This window comes from Pseudorca crassidens, chromosome 1, assembly GCF_039906515.1.
Source record: "Pseudorca crassidens isolate mPseCra1 chromosome 1, mPseCra1.hap1, whole genome shotgun sequence".
Taxonomy (NCBI): domain Eukaryota; kingdom Metazoa; phylum Chordata; class Mammalia; order Artiodactyla; family Delphinidae; genus Pseudorca; species Pseudorca crassidens.
Genome location: NC_090296.1, coordinates 2,546,167 through 2,563,834, shown reverse-complemented (window position 1 = coordinate 2,563,834; position 17,668 = coordinate 2,546,167). Strand labels below are relative to the sequence as shown.

The following is a 17,668-nucleotide window of genomic DNA, read 5'->3' as shown; positions in this document are numbered from 1 at the left end:
AAGACTCACGCATGGAAAATAAGCTCAGGGCCTGGATTTTAATGAGAGAAAAAAACATTTCCAACGTGGTTCTGACAGTTTCGAGTGGTTTAGTCAAAAAATAGTTTTGGTATATAAAAGCCTGTACGTACAGTTGACGCTTCAGGGAAGCGCCTTACTTGCTTCAAGTCTGGAACCAGGCAGGTTATGGTGTCATGGCTGGGACCGGGGAGCTGGGGCCCCTGCCCTCCCACCCCCATAGCTGCCCCCGTGACTTTGCAGGCGTCCCTGCGTCCACCGCCTCCTGGCCCGTGGGCTGCACGTCCACGCTGGGAGGGGTGGGGACCACACCGGGGCAGCACAAGGCTGCAGAGAAGGCAGTGCTGTGCTGAGACTCCTGACCACGTGTCACTTGATTTTAAGGTCCCTCGCATCCACGGCCTGTCGGTGACCTAGACCGAGGCCTGGAACAGGAAGTGGAGCCCACACACCAGGCACCACTGCTGGACAGAAGTCTCCACACAGGGCCTCGTTTGGTGATGAAGAAACGCATGTGGTGAGGATGAAAAAGGTGCCCGGGTTTCTGTGATTTCTAGTAAACGGGAGGGCAGGGCTCTAGCGAGGGGACGCACCTCACGGCAGCTGCAAGTTTTCATTGTTGGGGCTGGGGTGACACCGGGAATGAGGAACGACGGCCTTGGGGCCCAAGTGTGTGACAGCATTCGTCTTCCTTGGCAACCGACCAGGGGTTAATTACAGGGCTTCTTACTGGCAACAGGGACAGTTGTTTAGAAAGCTGGGTATTTATTTGGATTTACAGTAACTGGCAAAAGTCGGTCTTCCTGGAGGCGAATGTCTCTCTCCCAGCTGCGGGCAGACCAGAGAAAGGGCCTCACCTAGAACCTGCCGGGCTTTCACATTGTGGACGCTGTCTGATAAAGGGAGCACCAGTAAAGCCATTTCTAGCTTCAGCTTCCCAGGGAAATGGCAGAATCATCTCTTCAGTGGCTCCTCGTCGCTGGAAAGCCCGTGCGGTGCTCCCAAGGGAAGTTCAGGCCAGTGTTCGCTGTCGGGGTTTGATCCGTGGGTACAACTGGGAAGCAAGGGACAGGAGTTAGGACAAGGGGACGACACACTGGGCAGGAACCCCTTCCAGAGGCCAGGCTGCCCTCAGAAGTCCGCACACCAGCTCCTTCAGGCCGAAGTTCAGCTTGTCACCCTCCTACGGAGAACTTCCAACTCCCAGGATACCCCATTCCTCTTCCTCTCAGGGCACTCGACACTGACACTGTCTGTAAGGCCCCTAAGGGTGCCTGGCAGGCCCACGGTGTCCAGTGACTGTGTCACGAAAGCATCTGCCAGCCCTACCGGGCACGGAGCACGAGAGCAAAGGCACGGCCCTGCCAAGGGTCTGAGGAAGCGTCAGTGCAACGCAGAGGAGCAGCCTGCAGTCGCCTGTCCCCCACCGCATTACCGACCCCACGAGCAGAGCACTCTGAGCAGCCCCTGTCGGGGGGCTCCGGCAGATGCCCCCCCCCCCACGGTTCCCACGAGGCTTGGAGAAAGGCAGTCTCCCGCCCGCAGGATTGGAGCCCAGGTTACGCCCACGGGCAGGTAGAGGGGACAGCTGGCTCCGGCACGGGGCCCCCGGTGCAGCGCAGAGTGCTTACCCCCAGCAGGGTTTTGGGCACATAGCCCTCCCGGTCCCCAAAGCGAGCCCACCACCAGTCCGTCTCGCTTTCGTCCTTGCGCCTCAGGATGGTGAGGGCATCCCCCTCGTGGAAGGACAGCTCGTCCCTGTTCTGGGCCTCGTAAGCCCACAGAGCGTACACCACGCCTTTGTTCATCACGCCCAACTTCTCCTGCACCCCTGGGACGGGAGAGCAAACGGTCAGGTCTCCATGGAGGGCGGGCTGCAGAGAGAGCCCCACAGCAGGACCAGGAGGGACACGCTGCTGTCCTTGGGCAGCCCGGCGGGGGCCGCAGTGGAGCGGTCAGAAGCCAGGCCAGCTGCCACCCTCCGCTTAAAGCCAACAGTCCCTTCCACGTCCCAGCAAGAGGACCGTGGCGGAACCTTTGTGTCCAGAAGCAAAGCAGGGTTGTTCTAAAAGGCGTTTCTTAAGGTGAAACTTACAGCCCACACGCAGAACAAACTCCCAAAAGTCGATGACTAAAGAAGCCGCGGGACTTGCTCTTGGACAGTGGGAAGCACTCACCACCAGAGCGACGGAGCCACTGCGACCCAGTGAGCGCACACCCAGGACTCGCCTGCGGGTCCCCAGGAAGGCCGGCCGCCCCCCACCCCCGCCCCGCCACAAGGCCTCTGTCCTGGGAGCTGGGCCTGGAGGGCATTGCCTGTTTCATTTGTCACTTTGTCCCCAGGGTCTAAGGTAGGCTGGGCCCACAGGTTCTCCCATCGGGTATAGCGTGGATGGCCCGTGACTGTTTAGCCCTTGGAAAACCCAGCGCTGCCTAATGGAGAAGGGAGCTTCCCTCCCCCACAGGACAGGATGGGAGACCCACTGTGGGACACCTCAGCCCTCACAGGCCTCTCCCCTGGGGACCCCCGGCCGCCCGCCCCGCACCGTGTAAGAACTGGGAGCACTGGGGGTAGCCTTCCTCCGCCTCTTCGCACTTGTCCGCAGCAGTCTCAACGTCGCTGATGGTGGAGGCAAAGATGGCGGCGCCGCTCTCCACCAGCTGTTTGCAGAGGTGGACGCTGTTGCAGGAAGCAGCGCAGTGCAGCGGCGTCCTGGAGGGACAGAGGAGGTGCTCACGCCCGGCCGGGTCCCAGGCGGCCCCCAGGGCTGTGTGCTCAGTGCCCCGCGAGCTGCTGTGCTGCTGGCTGTGTAGTGGCCTCACTTCTACTAACAGTTTTGGGCCACACACACGTTTCTGAAAAGGGCGGGCGGGGAGTGGACTGAACACCGGCCTGGAAGCTGGGTGTTCACAGTGCAACAGCACGAATGTCCCTCACACCAATGATGTGTCCCTTACAATGGCTGCGACAGTGACGGCTGTGTTGTATCACAATATACAAAAAACAGCTGTTCAAACGCAGCAGTGCAGACTGCTGCCTGAAGCTCACGATGAGACCCACGGGGCACAGGGCCTGCGGCGCAGCGGCCGGCCTGCAAGGCTCCCCTCCACACAGGCTTTCTGGCTGCTTAAAAACGTATGGATCAGCAGAGGCTCAGCCTACAGTCAGCGGTCAGCCACGTGTAGAGCGTGATCATGGCCGAGCCTTTAACAAAACCCCCGCGAGAACGAAGACCAGGAGGATACGCAGGCCTGGGACCAAGTTGCCACCCTCGTCCTCTTCCCTTCTCCCCACCACCCCAGCGCCCCGGGGCCCTCACCAGCCGTCGCTGTCGGCGGCATTCACGTTGACCCCGAAATCCAGCAGGAACTTCACAATCTGGTGGTGCCCGGCACAGACGGCGTTGTGCAGCGGGGTGATGCCCTCGTCGTTGGGCTTGCTGGGGTCCTCCACCTAGGACAAAGGGCGCGTGAGCCCCAGCCCTGCCCGGGGCCACCAGGGCTGCGGCCGCCCGCCCACTCACCTCGTAGATGATCCTCTGCACCAGGTCGAACTCCCCCTCCAGGGAGGCGTCAAGGAGAAGCGCCAGCGGGTTGAAGCGGACCCTCAGCCCGTGCCCCGTCCTCTCCGAGTTGGGCTTCTTCAGGTTGGTCCGTTTGCTCTATCGGGAGGAAGCTTTGGATTTCAGGGTGACCCCATGGAAGCAGGCCCGGGGGGCGGAGGGGCGGGCCGAAAGCCCAAGGCAGAGCTTCACCCGCAGCCCCGAGTGGTGCCGGGCACCCCGGGCCAGCCCGCTCTCGGGCCAGCCCAGCCTGGCTCCGGAGGGCGTCTCTGCCTCAGGGGCCGGGCTGCGCCACAGGCACCCGAGAGAGGCAGCAAGTGTGGGGGGGGGGGGTCACAGCCGAGCCCAACTGCTTCCGCCCTGCCAGCCGTGAGGGGCTCCCACCTGCCTCTGCTCCTGCAGCACTGCCCTCCCTCCAGGGCTCTGTCTAGAAGGTTCTCCTTCCCCTTGCTGCCTGCCCTTCTGATCCCCACATGGCTGCTCTTCCTCAGGGCCGCCTCGGGCCCCCAGGCTGGCTCTCTGGTACGAGGCCACCGCCCCTCGTGCCCCGGATGAGCCCCACTGCTCCCAGCAGCCACGACGCAGGCACGCCCTCCACAGGCACTGGCTGGGTGACTAGGGAGCCATGGCCCTGGTCCGGGGTGGCACCCACCGTAGGGGCCGCCGGCGGGGGCGCGGCGGGGGGAAGCGATGGGGGGAGCGGCGGCTCAGTGGGCGGGGCCGCGGCCACGTTGTTGTTGTCGTCCTCGGCAGGCTCAGCCGTTTGGTGGGTGTTCAGGGGACAGATGGGCCCCTCCGGTTCGGGGGAAGGGAGCCGGTTGTCATTGGCATCCGAGGTGGGGGCAGGCTCGGCCGGGAGCGGGGCCGTGGGCAGGGTGGGGCCGGCCTCGCCCAGGTTCCCGTTGGCAGCAGTGTTCCCATTGTCCACATCGGCTAAGGAGCCCAGGAAGTCCCGCGAGGGGCTGGGCTGGTAGAAGGGGGTGCCCTCCATGCCCCCAGCCAGGGTGTTGAAGCGCTGATACAGCAGCTTCTGGATGTTGGGCCCGCCGGGGCCCTCTGGCTCCGTGATGGAGCCGCGCTTCTTCAGGGGCCGGGGCGCGTTGGCCAGCTTCCTGCGCAGGGCCTCCAGGTCAGCATCGCTCTGGTAGCGCAACGGCGAGTGCACAATGGGCGTGAGCTTGGTGGGGCTGAGCGGCCGCGGCAGGCTCTCCACGGCGGCCCCGTCTCCGGGGGCGGCAGGGCTGTCCTGCTCTGGCTCCTTCTCAGCACTTTCTGAAGGCGGCAGGGGATGCGAGGCGCTTGTGGCCAGCGACCCATGAAGAAACGGTAGCGGCGACGGGGATGTGGAGCCGGAGGGCAGAACGGGTTTACCGTACACTGGGGAGACACAGAGGACACCCACCTCAGCAGCCTGTGGCGTCTGGGGCCTGCTCACCAGGCACCTTTGACGACACAGAGATGGGCTCCTACAGAGACTGTAATCTGCCACTGAGGATGCTAAGTCCCCATATTAAATCCCAAAGGAAGCTGCTGCTCACAGAACCCCACCAACTCCTTCTGGAAGGTGGAGTGTCTCTAGTTTATCAGTTTTTACAGAACTGGGTCTTTCTCAAATGAAAAAGAACAAAAGGTTGCAAACCTGCCTTCCTGCCCTAAACAGGTGTTCACTGTTTCCTGGCCAAGAAGAACCCACGTGACCTGGGACCAAGCCAAATGACGTAAAACGCAGGCCACCTCAGAAAGGAAGGCTCATCCGGTGGCCCCGGCAAGCCTTTCCCCCGTGGGCCAGGGCCTGCCACAGGCCAGTGCTGGTGTGTCCACCTGGGAGATCGCTGGGCACAGGGTGGCCTGGCCTGCCTAGGGATTCTCAAACTAGATTCTAGAAACGTTCTGCAGCCACGCCCAAGAACGTCTGAAGAGGCCCCAGCCCAGCCCAGATGCCCAGGATCCTGCCGCACAGGGAGGAATCACCGTCAGCCTCCGTATGTGGGGAACTGGGCTCTGTGCTCACACCTGCCTCCCCAGGAGGCCCGGGGCTGATGTTCCCGCACCCAAACCAGGGCTTTTCTCCCCTGTGGGCTCTGGGAAAGGATCCCAAAGCAGCAAAACCGTCCCCCCTCGCATCACCCCCTAGGGGCCTGGCTCAGCTACTGCTAGGAGGCCAGGGGGATCAGATCCAGGCAGAGCTCCCACTACGCCAGCTCCCCAGATAGGTCCTGTACGAGTTACTACGAAGCAGGAGGAAAAGAGGAAATTCCAAAGTGCCAGCCTTCCGAGACCTGGATTTCCTGAGAAATGTGGGCAGGCGGGTGCTCAGACAGGAAGTCAGAGAGCGGTGGTCCACCTGCAGAACTGCTCTATGCATGTCATCTTTTACCCCCATCTCACACAGATACCCAAGGCCGCACTTTATGTAAGAATCAAGTTTAATCCTCAACAGCACGTGGCCCAAAAGTAAGGATATGGATTGGCATTTTCTCAAGTATGACTTCCTCACCCCGAGAGATGGCGAGTGCAAACCCACCGTACCTGCTTTAACCGACTTATTTAAGGTGCTGTGTGCCGCTGGCTGGTACTTCTTAGGTGGCGTGGCTTGCTGGAGGTACATGGAGTATATGGAACTTGAATTCACTGTCTGTGGTCCTTTCCTGGGGGATTGTGGCCTTGACCCTTTATCAGCCAGAAAGGGCCTAATGGCCACAGTCAGTGGGAGTTCAGGTTTGCCGTCGCCAGCTGGAAAGGCAGGCAGCCCCGCCGGTGGGTACGTGGGACTTGGTGGCACAGAAATCCTCTGCTGAATCTGCTGGGAGGACCCTGGCTGGTGGGGGCCAGCCGCAGGGGGCAGCGGTGCAGGTTTCTGCCGACTGGGCAGGCCTGCGCTGGGCCTGGGCAAGCTGCCCTCCTTCCTCCTCTCCAGGGAGTTTGTCGAGCCTGGGCCCGCGGGCGCAGGGCTTGGGTACGTCCCATAGCTTGGGGGCAGCTGCTTGCCGACACCAGGGATGGGAGGTGGCACTTTACCAATCTCGATGCCCTAAATTTAGGTGTTAAAAAGAAAGACAAAGTCATCCTTTGAAAAGTCAAGCACGTTTCCATCCACGGTCACAAGAGCACAAAGCAGGACTTGTAATCCTTCAAACAGGCTTGTGACCAGGCACGGGGCACGCCGTGGGGGTGAACAGCAGGGTGAACGACCCTGACCAAAGGCCTCACACCTGTACCCCACTCTCGTGCTCAGGGTCCATGAACTCCTTCAGACTTGGGTATGATTTGGACACCAACAGGATTAATTTGCCTCGTGACACCTCCTACCACTTAGATAAAGACGAAGGCTAAGTAAGGATGTAGTCAGTCAGGAGCTTGTTTGTGTTTTGTGACAAAGACAAACGGCCTACCAGCTTCTCCGGGGCTCCCAAGGCTGACAAGGGCGTAGGCTGGCTCGAGACGGCCCCCTGCTTGAGCGGCCCCTCCACGTTCGTGTCCTTCCAGTCCACACTGGCGATCTGCGTCGGTTTCACCAAAGAGCTAGAATTTTGTTTTAATGTTGGCCAGTTTCCATCATTGGCTTGAAAAGAACACAGAATTTAAGTAAAATTTTTCTTGAAATTAGTTGAACCAACATAAGAATAACCCCCTGCCAGAAGCAAAAATCACCTTCTGGAACGTCACGCTCTGACGGAGCTCCATGACCAGGAGGTGCCCCCCACACACACACCGGCTGCTGCGCGGCAGGACGACCAAGGTCGGCCTCTGCCGGCACCGCCTCACCAGTGCCCACGTGCGGTCACGTGTGCAGAGACTCCATGACCAAGCACAGGGCTGCTCCAGCCCGGGAGAGGGGCCAGAGGATTGCAGAAACATTCTTAGCGCCCACTGAAATACAGGTCAAAGCCATTACATCGACACCAATGAATAACATAAGCGTCGGCACTTGGTTTTCAAACACTATTTACAAATACAGACAGCAATATAAAAAAAGACATCTTTTGACTTCATAACAGGTTTGACCTGTACTGCTTCTAGTATTAAAAGAAAGATTTGACTTTAATCTGTTAGAAATTTCCACCCTCTTAAAATAATTCATGATCACAGGAGGACAGTACAAGTTCCCAGTGATTGGAGTAGCAGGCTATTATTCTGTTGCAGTGATTAGAAAGCCAGTCAACCCAGCATTTTCAGGACAGCCACTGAAAAGGTATGTTTTTTAACATAGCATCTTCCAAACTGAGAAAGGGTGCAGAAGCATTCCCTGGTAACACAGGCCCACTCACAGTGAGCCCACAGGGTTAGATCTCAGCCCGCCTCAGGCCCCTGCTTCTCTCCGCAGCGGTACAGGGCTGGACCGGAGTGGGAACCCTCCCAGCCATCAGCCGTATGGGAGGGAAAGCAGCCAGGGGCACTGTTCTGGGCCCTCCTGTAAGAGAAGCACACCCTCGCCTCTCCTCCCGTCTGCCAGCACGGGCAGGTGGGGCAGCAGCAGAGCAGCAGGGAAATCACCCTCCCTTACAGCAATTGTGCTTGAGCCCAAACCTGCGACTCACAAAACAGGAAGAGCAAACTCTCAAATCCACTCTGCACACAGCCATACAAGGCAGCGTCAGCGCAGTGAGGATGAGAGGGCCTCTGAGTGCCCGAGCAGCGACAGCTTCTAAGCCAATCTATCTCTGGCAGCAGCACGGCCAGCCCACGTGTCCACTGCTCCTCCGGCTCAGTTCCTCCATGGCTGGAAACCACTGCAGGCTCCAGGCCGCTGCTAGGGCCCTGGTGAGGCATTCCCAGGCCTTAGTCCAAACCATCGCTTTGCTCTGTGTGGCCCATCAGCCTCTTCCGGGCCAGAAGTGTGTGTGCTTTCACACCCCCTTGGTTGTATCAAACCGGGGGGTGTGTGGGCCAGAGATGCACAGGTTCACCAAGGATGCACCAAGGTGCAAACTCCGGGCTGAGGGGAAGATGGACAGAGCCTGCTGCTGACTCAGGAGGGAGGATGGGGCTGGCCGTGGGGGCTAGAGTCCCTGACCTCTCTCAGGATCACATAAAATGCGGCCCCCAGCTGCTCCTCAGATCCCACAGCCATGGCAGAGTTCGCAGAGATCAGGCACAAAGGGACTGGACAGGGACTAGGAATTTTCTTTCTTCAGGATGAGGCAGGAGGTACAGAAGGAAGACCATTTATTATTATTATAAAGGGACAAAATCATCTGTAAGTATGATGGGAGATTCCTGTACTGAAGATACAACTAAAACCCTCATAATAAACTCAGAAAATCATCTTAATTTTGTAAAAACAAAACCAAAAAACCCTTGCTGGGCCAGCACCTGTCAAACCCTTCCTGAGGATGATCTGGTGTTTCGACCCAGCCCAAATCTCACACCGGTTGAAGGTGGGGACCAATCAACATATATATGGCTTCTGTCTCAAGCCTGAATGCAAGGAGCAGGCCTCTGTCAGTTTGGAAGAACAGCCACGGCTGATTTGGCACTGTCACCAGAGCTTCCCACCGGACCTGCCGGCCAACATACGGTTCGCAAACGGGCTTGTGGGGCGCTGTGACGAGCCACAGTCAGGCCCGACGTCGAGGTCTGACACTGCCCACGAGCTGGTCACTCTGGGTTTACCACGGCCATCTGTGTGACACGGGAACCAGAAAGACAGCCGACAGCACAGTTAGTCTCCCCTGGGAGATTTTCTCACCCCGGCTCTACATCTGGGCCGAGATACTGCCCCCCAACGTGGGGGTGACACAGGTTTCCTGCGCCCACTCACCCCACAGCACAGAGAAGGAGCGAGGCTACTGCCGAACCTCCGGAGGACACGGTCTCCCGGCCCTGCGAGGGGTCTTCTCCCGGCAGCCTCTGTGAGGCAGCCTAGCACACACCCACAGAGAAGAGGGGAAACTCGAGCCATCCTCAGCTCGGGGCAGGTTTGAGATATTTAAGCAGAGAAGGAGCCGGCTGTGCTAATTATCTGCCATCGGCAATAGGTGAATATATACTCCCACCATCGGGTGGTTCAAACTATAAATAACAGCTTATCAAAGAAAGCTGCAATTAGAGTTTCATGCCGACCACGCACTCCACGTGGCTTCTGAGACACAGCCACGAAGAGATCTGAGCCGGGCACGTGGCCCACGAGGACTGGGGACGCCTCCTCCCACCTGGGTCGGAGCAAGCCCCCGGTCCTCCAGCGGGGGCAGCAGTGGTGTTGCTGCTCAGACCAGGTGCCAGGCAAGAGAACTCAAAGCGACCAAATGAAAGACCAGCACAAATCTACCACCAAACCTGGAAAAACGTCCTCAAAATGTAGCCCTGACCCAGTCAGCACTACTGCTGTCAGGCATGTCACCTGTGCTCTGTGATTCCGTGTGTGATGGGCCAGCATGGCAGCCCTGTCATATACAAAGTCTCACTGCCAAGGAGCCCTGGCATCTCATGCATCAGTTTAAAGCACAGCCGTCTTCCTCGGAGCACACAGTGCAGAGTCTCCGTGGAGACCTGGGCCTGCGCTCGGCTAGGAAGCTGGGGGCGCCGCAGGGGCTCCATGTCCTCGGGACGGCTACGCACCGGCTCGGCGCTGGGGTCTGAGTCCAGTCACACCGCACGATTCAGGGTGGCCAAGAGCCAAAGGGGTGGCTTGTGGACGCTCTGGTGGACAGAGACCATGCTGGGTAGGGAAGGCAGAGCAGCTACAGGCTCTGCTGATGTGGAGGCAGCCCTCTGCCTGGGCCGCAGCGTGAGGACGAGCAGCAGCCCAGGCTACAGTGACGCGTCCCCTGCCGCCAGCGAGCACCCTCACAGGCAAACAAAACCTGTGGCAGGAGAGGCTCAGGTCTTAACTAATTTGTGTTTTGAGAAGCCACACAGTAAGGACACTGAGTCCAAAAAAGAGAACCTGTTCTTGTTTTAGGATCATCATTACTGTGGTGGCACACAGCTCCCCAAATGCTGCCCTAGAGGACAAAGTGCCTTGGAGGACACATCACAGAGGCTGGGTGCAACGTGGGGGTCTTCTCTGAGGCTACTGTCCCCCCCACAGTCCCCCTTCCTGCTCACTCTCCCCTCGAAAGAGGACCCAGGCCACTCACCGGATTTGGATCTTCCGTGGGCAGCACTTGAGGCGATAGTGAGAGACTGGGGCTTTATGGGGTCTCCGGGGGCAGGATAGCTGTCGGTGCTGGGAACCTGGATGTAAGGCCCCACCGCAGCGACCCTGCCAGGCGTGCTCAGGGGTGACTGTGGCGACGACGTGCCATTCACACGGCTCAGCTATAAAATGGGAAGAAATCAGAGTCAAGATTATCCTCAGTTAAGTTCTTTTAACTGTAAGCCTAGTATGACCGACTGCTCAGATTTGAGCCAATCACTCAACAGTTCATACGTAGGAAGCTCCATGACCCTAGAAGATCAGTACCTAGAAAGGGCAAGACTTCAAAAAAGTCCCCTGAGCCCACAGTCCCACATGAGTGATGCTCTGTGATAACACCTACCTGTTTGTGAGTTATAAAACCAGGAGCCGAGTGTGTAACAGAGCAACCCCTCAGGACCCCTCTGTGTACATAACCCTCTCACCTGGGGATGCACTCCCTTCCCTGGGTGGGCACAGAGGCATCGTCAAGCCTGGGCTCTGAGCCTGGCTTCAAATCCTGCTCTGCCACTTACTCGCTGGGCTGCCTTGGGCAAGTGATGGAACATCTCTGAGCCTCTGTGCCCATGTCCGAAAATTCGGGATAAGCGTTGTTGTAAGGACTGAATGAGCCACGCAGGACAAAGTAATAGGGTCTGGAACCAGGTGAGACTCTGACCAGTTCCCTGAAGGCAGCTCTGCTGTTCTCAGCAAGGACACCAGGCCACAGCCAATGACACTGGTCACGTGACACTGCCCAACAAAAAAAGCCTGCAAAACAGGGATCTGACTAGAGAAACACTGACCCTTAGAGTTCCCCAGACAGGCTCTGAGAGAGCCATACCCATCCTACAACTGTTTGCAAAATTCTGCATGCATGAGCATGTGTCATTTTGGAGAAAGCGTTCATGATTTTGACAATTGTTCAAAGGTGCCTAAAACCTTTGGGTTGGAGACACATCTCTGCAGAAGCACCAACTTCTTCAGGGAGATCCCTTGAAGTATCAGAGGGAATAAGAAGTAATATTTATGTAGCCATCTGTGACGGTTAATTTTACCTATCAACTTGGCTAGGCTGTGATACCCAGATATTTGGTCAAACATGTCTAGATGTTGCTGTAACGGTATTTTTAACATTTAAATCAACAGACTTTGAGTAAAGCAGATTGCCCTCCATAATGTGGGTGGGCTGCATCCAATCAGTTGAAGGGCTTACAGAGAAAGACTGAGGTCCTCAGAGGAAGAGGAAATTCCACCTCTAGACTGCCTTCAGACTCACGCTGCAACATCCACAACTCCCTGGGTTTCAGACAACTCCCTGGGTTTCAGGCTGCCAGCCAGCCCTGCAGATTTGGGGTGTGCCTGCCTCCACAACCGCATGAGGCAGTTCCTTACAGTCAGTCGACTGATCAGTCTTTACACACAGGTACACACAGAACTGATTCTGTTCTCCGGAGACCCCTGACCCACCACTAAGACTAATGTAAGCAAGCATGGAGCACGGGCACACGTCCTCTCCCATGCTCTGTGTGTTGTTAATTGAGAGAATAAGGAAATCATTATCTGAAATCATGGCATCATACAGATCAACCATTGACCTTTAAGCACTCTGGTTAAAAAAAAAAAAAGTGTGGATTTGTAAATAAGAGACTTTTCACCTGAGACCACTGATCACGATGCCCACAGAAGTGGCAGTACCCTTCTGCCTCTCGTGTCCTCCTAACCCATCCCACCAGGCGAAGCTGCTGAAGCCTGCACCTCGCCTCCTGAGAGCTACCTTCAGAGCAGCAGGAGCTGACAAGAGGACACCTGTCAACGTGAAAGCACTGGTTTTGGAGTGTGGAGAGAGGAACTCTGGGAGCACTGTCCCAGCTACCTGGCTGCCTGCTCCATTTCCACTCCTGAGGGCAAAGTGCCAATCAGCTCTCCACTCAGGCACTGCTCCCCTCAAACACTGAGCACCACTGGTGGAACGAAAGGTCAAGTGCTACATCCAGCCAGAGACACCACACACAGCAGTCCCTTATCCTCCCACGAACTCCCAGCGATGCATACGCTCATGAAGCACTGACAGCAACAGCAAGACTCAGGGGCACCCTGCCTAACAACAGGGCTGGGTAACATGACCACAGGCCCTGGAACATGGAATTTTACACAGAAGTTACAAAAGGAATGAGGTAATAATGACCTGGAAAGATACCCATATTGCAGTTCAAAAAAAAAAAAAAAAAAAAAAAGACTAGGTACAGAACAGTGTGAATGATATAATTCCTACAATTCCATTTTCAATTAAAAATTGAATACCTTTCTCTCTATATTAAGCAAAAGACTGGAACCGTTAATAACTATCATCCCTGGAGAATGAGAAGGATGGAAGGGACTTCCACATTTTCCTTTAAATATTTCTGCACTGTTTTAACTTTCTTCCAATGAGTATTTACTACCTTTGAAATTCAAAATACCAAATAAAGATTTTTAAAAAGCAATAACTCCTTATATAGCACTTTTCTCAAGAGTTTACAAAGTCTTTCCACATGGGTTATTTCTCAGAATCCTTATAGCAATTCTCAGTTCACAGCGAGGACACAAGGCTACACAAGGTCAAGGAATTTATGCACATGGCGCAGCTTAAAATGGTTGCTGCAACTCCAGCGCCAAAGCTTCCCCCCAGTGGAAAGGAGACAGAGCTGCCTGGGGAGAATGAATGGTGAGGAGCTGCGCACCGGGCGGTTTTGATCCATACATACACCAGGAAACAACTGTGTCTTTGGGAACATGAACTTTCTTCTACTGTCACTTTTTATGGTTTATGGCCAATTTATGTTTATCAGCTATGGCAAATGGGGGGAGCAGAATGGCATTACAGTGAAAATGTACACTTTGAGGATGAACCATTTTCAGTAGTTTATCTCACAGAAATATTTTCTTTTTCACATGCCTGAATTTTTTTCCCATAAAGACGTTCACGCAGTTCATTGATCCGCTTGTCCATCACGGCCACCTCCATGTTGCGCTTATTCAAGAGCTCCTTCTGCTGCTGGAGCTTTGAATTCTGCTCCTGGTTGAGCTGATTACGAATCTGCAAAATAGAAAACACAACATTCATGATTTGTATTAACTAAATAGTCAAGTCCTCATGGTTAGGGGATTAAAAACAGAAGAAAAAGCAACATTTAGTTCTCGCGTGTATTTACACACAGGCACCGCCCCCTGTGTGCCAACTATTTTACAGCACAGCACAGAGGAAGCCGGAACATATTTCTTATGGAACAAAAAAAGAGCAAATATCTGCAAATGTGTCTTCTTCAAAGCGTACGGAATGACTAGTACCAGTAATGACTGTGGGACACCACGCCTGTGGTCCTAGGGAACGGGGGTGGGTGGGTTCAGTGACATAAGGAGGGGTATCTGTTCTGCCCCACACAGTCCGTTGAATGTGGCAGCAGGAAACCCAAGGATGGCCAAATCACCAAACAGAATGTTCTTATATCATTTTAATGGGTTATAACAAGCACTTTTAAAAAATGAAATAGAGAATAGAAAACATCAGAGTGCACTGCACATAGAAGGTTAAGTCTTGTCTTGCTAAACTCTTTCAGATGCACACATGTACTAGCACATACATACTGGCATATGTGTATAGACAGGAGGTAACATGTACTTTATAACCTAGATTGCAGTCAAAAAATCAGAAATATATATAAATAAATGTACTACAGTCTTCACACTTTACCAAAAATAAATCCTTAAAAAACCCTGCACTTGCATGAGGGAGGGGATATGAGGATATATGTATACGTATAGCTAATTCACTGTTATACAGCAGAAACACAACAATGTAAAGCAATTATACTCCAATAAAGATGTTAAAAAAAAAGAAAAACCCTGCACTTTTAACAACTGCTTAAAAATATAAAAAGTAATAAATTTTTATAACACTTTGTTTCTATGCATTTACATTACAGAACTTAATGGCAACAAGTGAGTTTACTCTCTGTAATTAAAAATCTGCATTTCGTAAAATGATATAATACTTTTTCTAGCAAGTACTAATATAACTGCAAAACTTGTATCTGGCTTGAAAAAATCACCTGCTGGGGACTTCCCTGGTGGTCCAGTGGGTACGACTCCGCACTCCCAGTGCAGGGGGCCCAGGTTCAATCCCTGGTCAGGGAACTAGATCCCGCATGCCATAACCAAGAGTCTGCATGCCGCAACTAAAGATCCTGCGTGCCACAACTAAGACCTGGCTCAGCCTAAATAAATAAATAAATATTTTTAAAAAATCACCTGCTGAATGACAATTTCTGAGAAATGGGAATCTTGAGGGTTGTTATGATTGTGTCCTCCCAAAATTCATATGTGGAAGCCCTAATCCCCAATGTGATAGTATTTGGAGATGGGGCCCTTGGGAGGTAATTAGGCTTAGATAAGGTTGTGAGGGTGGGGCCTTCATGATGGGGTTAGTGTCCTTATAGGAGGAGGAAGAGAGATCAGAGCATGTGCGGACACAACAAGAAGGCAGCCAGGAAGTGGACCCTCACCATGAACTGATCTTGGACTTCCAGCCTCCAGAACTGTGAGACATAAATGTCTGTTGCTTTAAGGCAGCCCAAGCTGACTAAGACAAGGATTTAACAAATAAGCATCTATCTTGTCAAAACACAGTTTACACAGAGGCCTTAAGTATTATCTAAAGCTTAATTCTTTACCAGTTCATCATATTGCCAATTCAATTCACACTGAAATTTCTGTACCGAAAACATGCTAAGTGAAAGAAGCAAGTCACAAAGAACTACAACTGCATGATTCCATTCATATGAACTTTCTGGAATAGGCAAATCCATAGCGATGGAAAGTAGAGTCATGGTTGCTTAGGGCTAGAGGGATAGGGGGTTGTGGGGTGATGGCTAAAAGGTGTCTTTTGGGGGTGATGAAGATATTCTAAAATCAACTGTGGTGGCGTATACAGAGCTCTGTGAAGATACTGAAAACCACTTAATTGTATGCTTTAAATGGGTGAATCGTGCGCTGTGTGAATTATGTCTCAAAGCTGTTTAAAGGCTTATTTTGTACTGAATACATTTTGGGCCTACTACTAAATTAGAATCCATTAATTTGTTTCCAGTTCCTGAGGTTTCCACACTGAAAGAAAACTCAAAAGATAAGCAAGTTTTAATAGAATCATTCCTCGGACCCAGGTGAGTTACCTGTAGCTCTTGGTACAGTCTTTTCAGCTCCACTGCTGCTGGTCCTGTCAGCTTGCCATTGTAAGACTGGAACCCATTCAGTTTTCCCTTCTTTAAATCTTCCAATTGCTGACTGAGCTGATCAACTCTTAAAATTGCAGTCTGTACTTCTTGCTTCTTTTCCTGGAACATGGCACTGAACCTTTCTATTTCGGCAGCTATAATTTCCCACCAATTAGGGGAAAAAAAAAACATAATTTAGTTGATATTCTTTTTTTCATAGTATTTTGCTATTTTTATTTTGTGATTTCTTCATTTCTATCCATTTAACTCAACTTTAGCATCATCTAGTGCCAGACCTTGGAGAGAAAGTTGTAATATCCATAATCCAAAACACACTTCAACAAGCCTTTGGAACACATAATGTGACCGCTCATATGACAAACAATTAATTTGCACTAATTATTGAATATTTTTAAATCAGGGCAATCTGTCCAAAAGCTATCTTGGTCAAGCCACTTAGGAATCTCAAGGCACCAAAGAGACCAAGGCTCTGTGAGGGCAGGACCATCCAAATCTATCTTGCTTATTCTGTAACATAAAGTAGGTACTGACAGAACTGACTGATGAAGTAACAATCCACGCACACAAATAAAAAGTGAGCATTTGTATGCTTTATCTTAATACACAGATAAAATTTATGCTGTTCAATTAAAACAGACCCTCATGATCAGTTGAGTCTTAAGAGTACCCTAGCCCCAGTCCAAAGGGTGGCTACAACCAAGGTAACAAAAGGATCTCTCTACTACATTGCTAAAGCTGCAGAAGATTTTCTAAAATCTCTTAATCTAACCAATCCATCCAGTTAGATGCAGATGACAGAGCAAAGCTTTAGTGCTTTTCTACAGCAAGATCTGACATCAGCTTGTGACTGAGAGCATCTGGAAGCTGGCCTCTGTCTCACGTCATCTACGCCTGCTGAGTGTCAGGGTGCCAGTGGGCCGCGGCACGTACACAGATTGCCATTCATGATTTTGCTGTAGTCTACTTGTCCTCTCATGGCACGGATCTTCTTCAGTTTATTTTCCTGGGCTTCAACTCTTTCTTTCAATTTCTGAAGCTTTTCATTTTCAGAAATAGACTGCTGCTGACGGCGCTCCTGTTGCTTTAGAAAATGTAAACGCTGTTCCTATTGAGAGAGGAAAATAGCTAACTTTGAAAACTGAAACATACAGTAACTTTTGTACACTAAAAAAATTTAAGTGGATCCCTCAGTATCTCCTATCTTAATGAATGTTACAGAAATGCCAGCCACGCTTTCACCTCCATCCTGTGTGTGAAGCCCCAGCAGCCTAAGCTTCCTGCCGCCAGTACCAGGTTTCCTGCTGCTACAAAGCGGCTTTCAAGGGTCCCTTATATTAACCTCCTAAAGGAAATGAGCACTGAGTAGCAGAGAATTTTATATTGAAAAGAGATAAGGTGAGCAGTAAGGAGATGAACCTCTAATCTGCTAAGTGACAGGAACTTTTGAGGAAGGGTTTGTTTTCTTTAGGATTAGTTCCTTCAAAAGTAATCAAACATTTTATAGTCAGACAAGAACAGGACAGTCCTACAGTAAAAATATATGCGATACTCTTCAATAGTTTTTTTCCCTACTCATGTGAAAGCACACCTTAAGGGTAACAGTCAATATTATTCATGGTCCCATCTGTATGCATAAAACATACTTAAGAAGAGGCTTAAGTGTGACTGTGTAGGCGTTACACACTGCACACTAAGGG

General features: G+C 52.7%; 1 protein-coding gene and 1 long non-coding RNA gene across 4 annotated transcripts in view; one reads left to right on the top strand and one right to left on the bottom strand.

Annotated features, from left to right (window-relative positions):
- Positions 1-19: 19 nt before the first annotated feature.
- PPP1R13B (protein phosphatase 1 regulatory subunit 13B) overlaps positions 20-17,668 on the bottom strand; it is a 75,034-nt gene continuing 57,385 nt past the window's right edge. For all 3 annotated transcript variants that reach the window (XM_067716513.1, XM_067716603.1, XM_067716695.1), the window contains 12 exons: positions 16,902-17,076; positions 15,909-16,105; positions 13,637-13,777; positions 10,661-10,841; positions 6,974-7,143; positions 6,111-6,612; positions 4,234-4,958; positions 3,543-3,680; positions 3,339-3,472; positions 2,565-2,731; positions 1,650-1,849; positions 20-1,072 (listed from right to left, as the gene is read on the bottom strand). In XM_067716513.1, coding sequence (XP_067572614.1) covers positions 1,031-1,072; positions 1,650-1,849; positions 2,565-2,731; positions 3,339-3,472; positions 3,543-3,680; positions 4,234-4,958; positions 6,111-6,612; positions 6,974-7,143; positions 10,661-10,841; positions 13,637-13,777; positions 15,909-16,105; positions 16,902-17,076 — 2,772 coding nt within the window. In that variant the 3' untranslated portion in view covers positions 20-1,030. The remainder of the gene's footprint in view (positions 1,073-1,649; positions 1,850-2,564; positions 2,732-3,338; positions 3,473-3,542; positions 3,681-4,233; positions 4,959-6,110; positions 6,613-6,973; positions 7,144-10,660; positions 10,842-13,636; positions 13,778-15,908; positions 16,106-16,901; positions 17,077-17,668) is intronic.
- LOC137213044 (uncharacterized) lies at positions 4,825-14,984 on the top strand. Its single transcript, XR_010937760.1, has 2 exons — positions 4,825-5,145; positions 5,242-14,984. It is a non-coding gene; the product is annotated as an uncharacterized lncRNA (long non-coding RNA).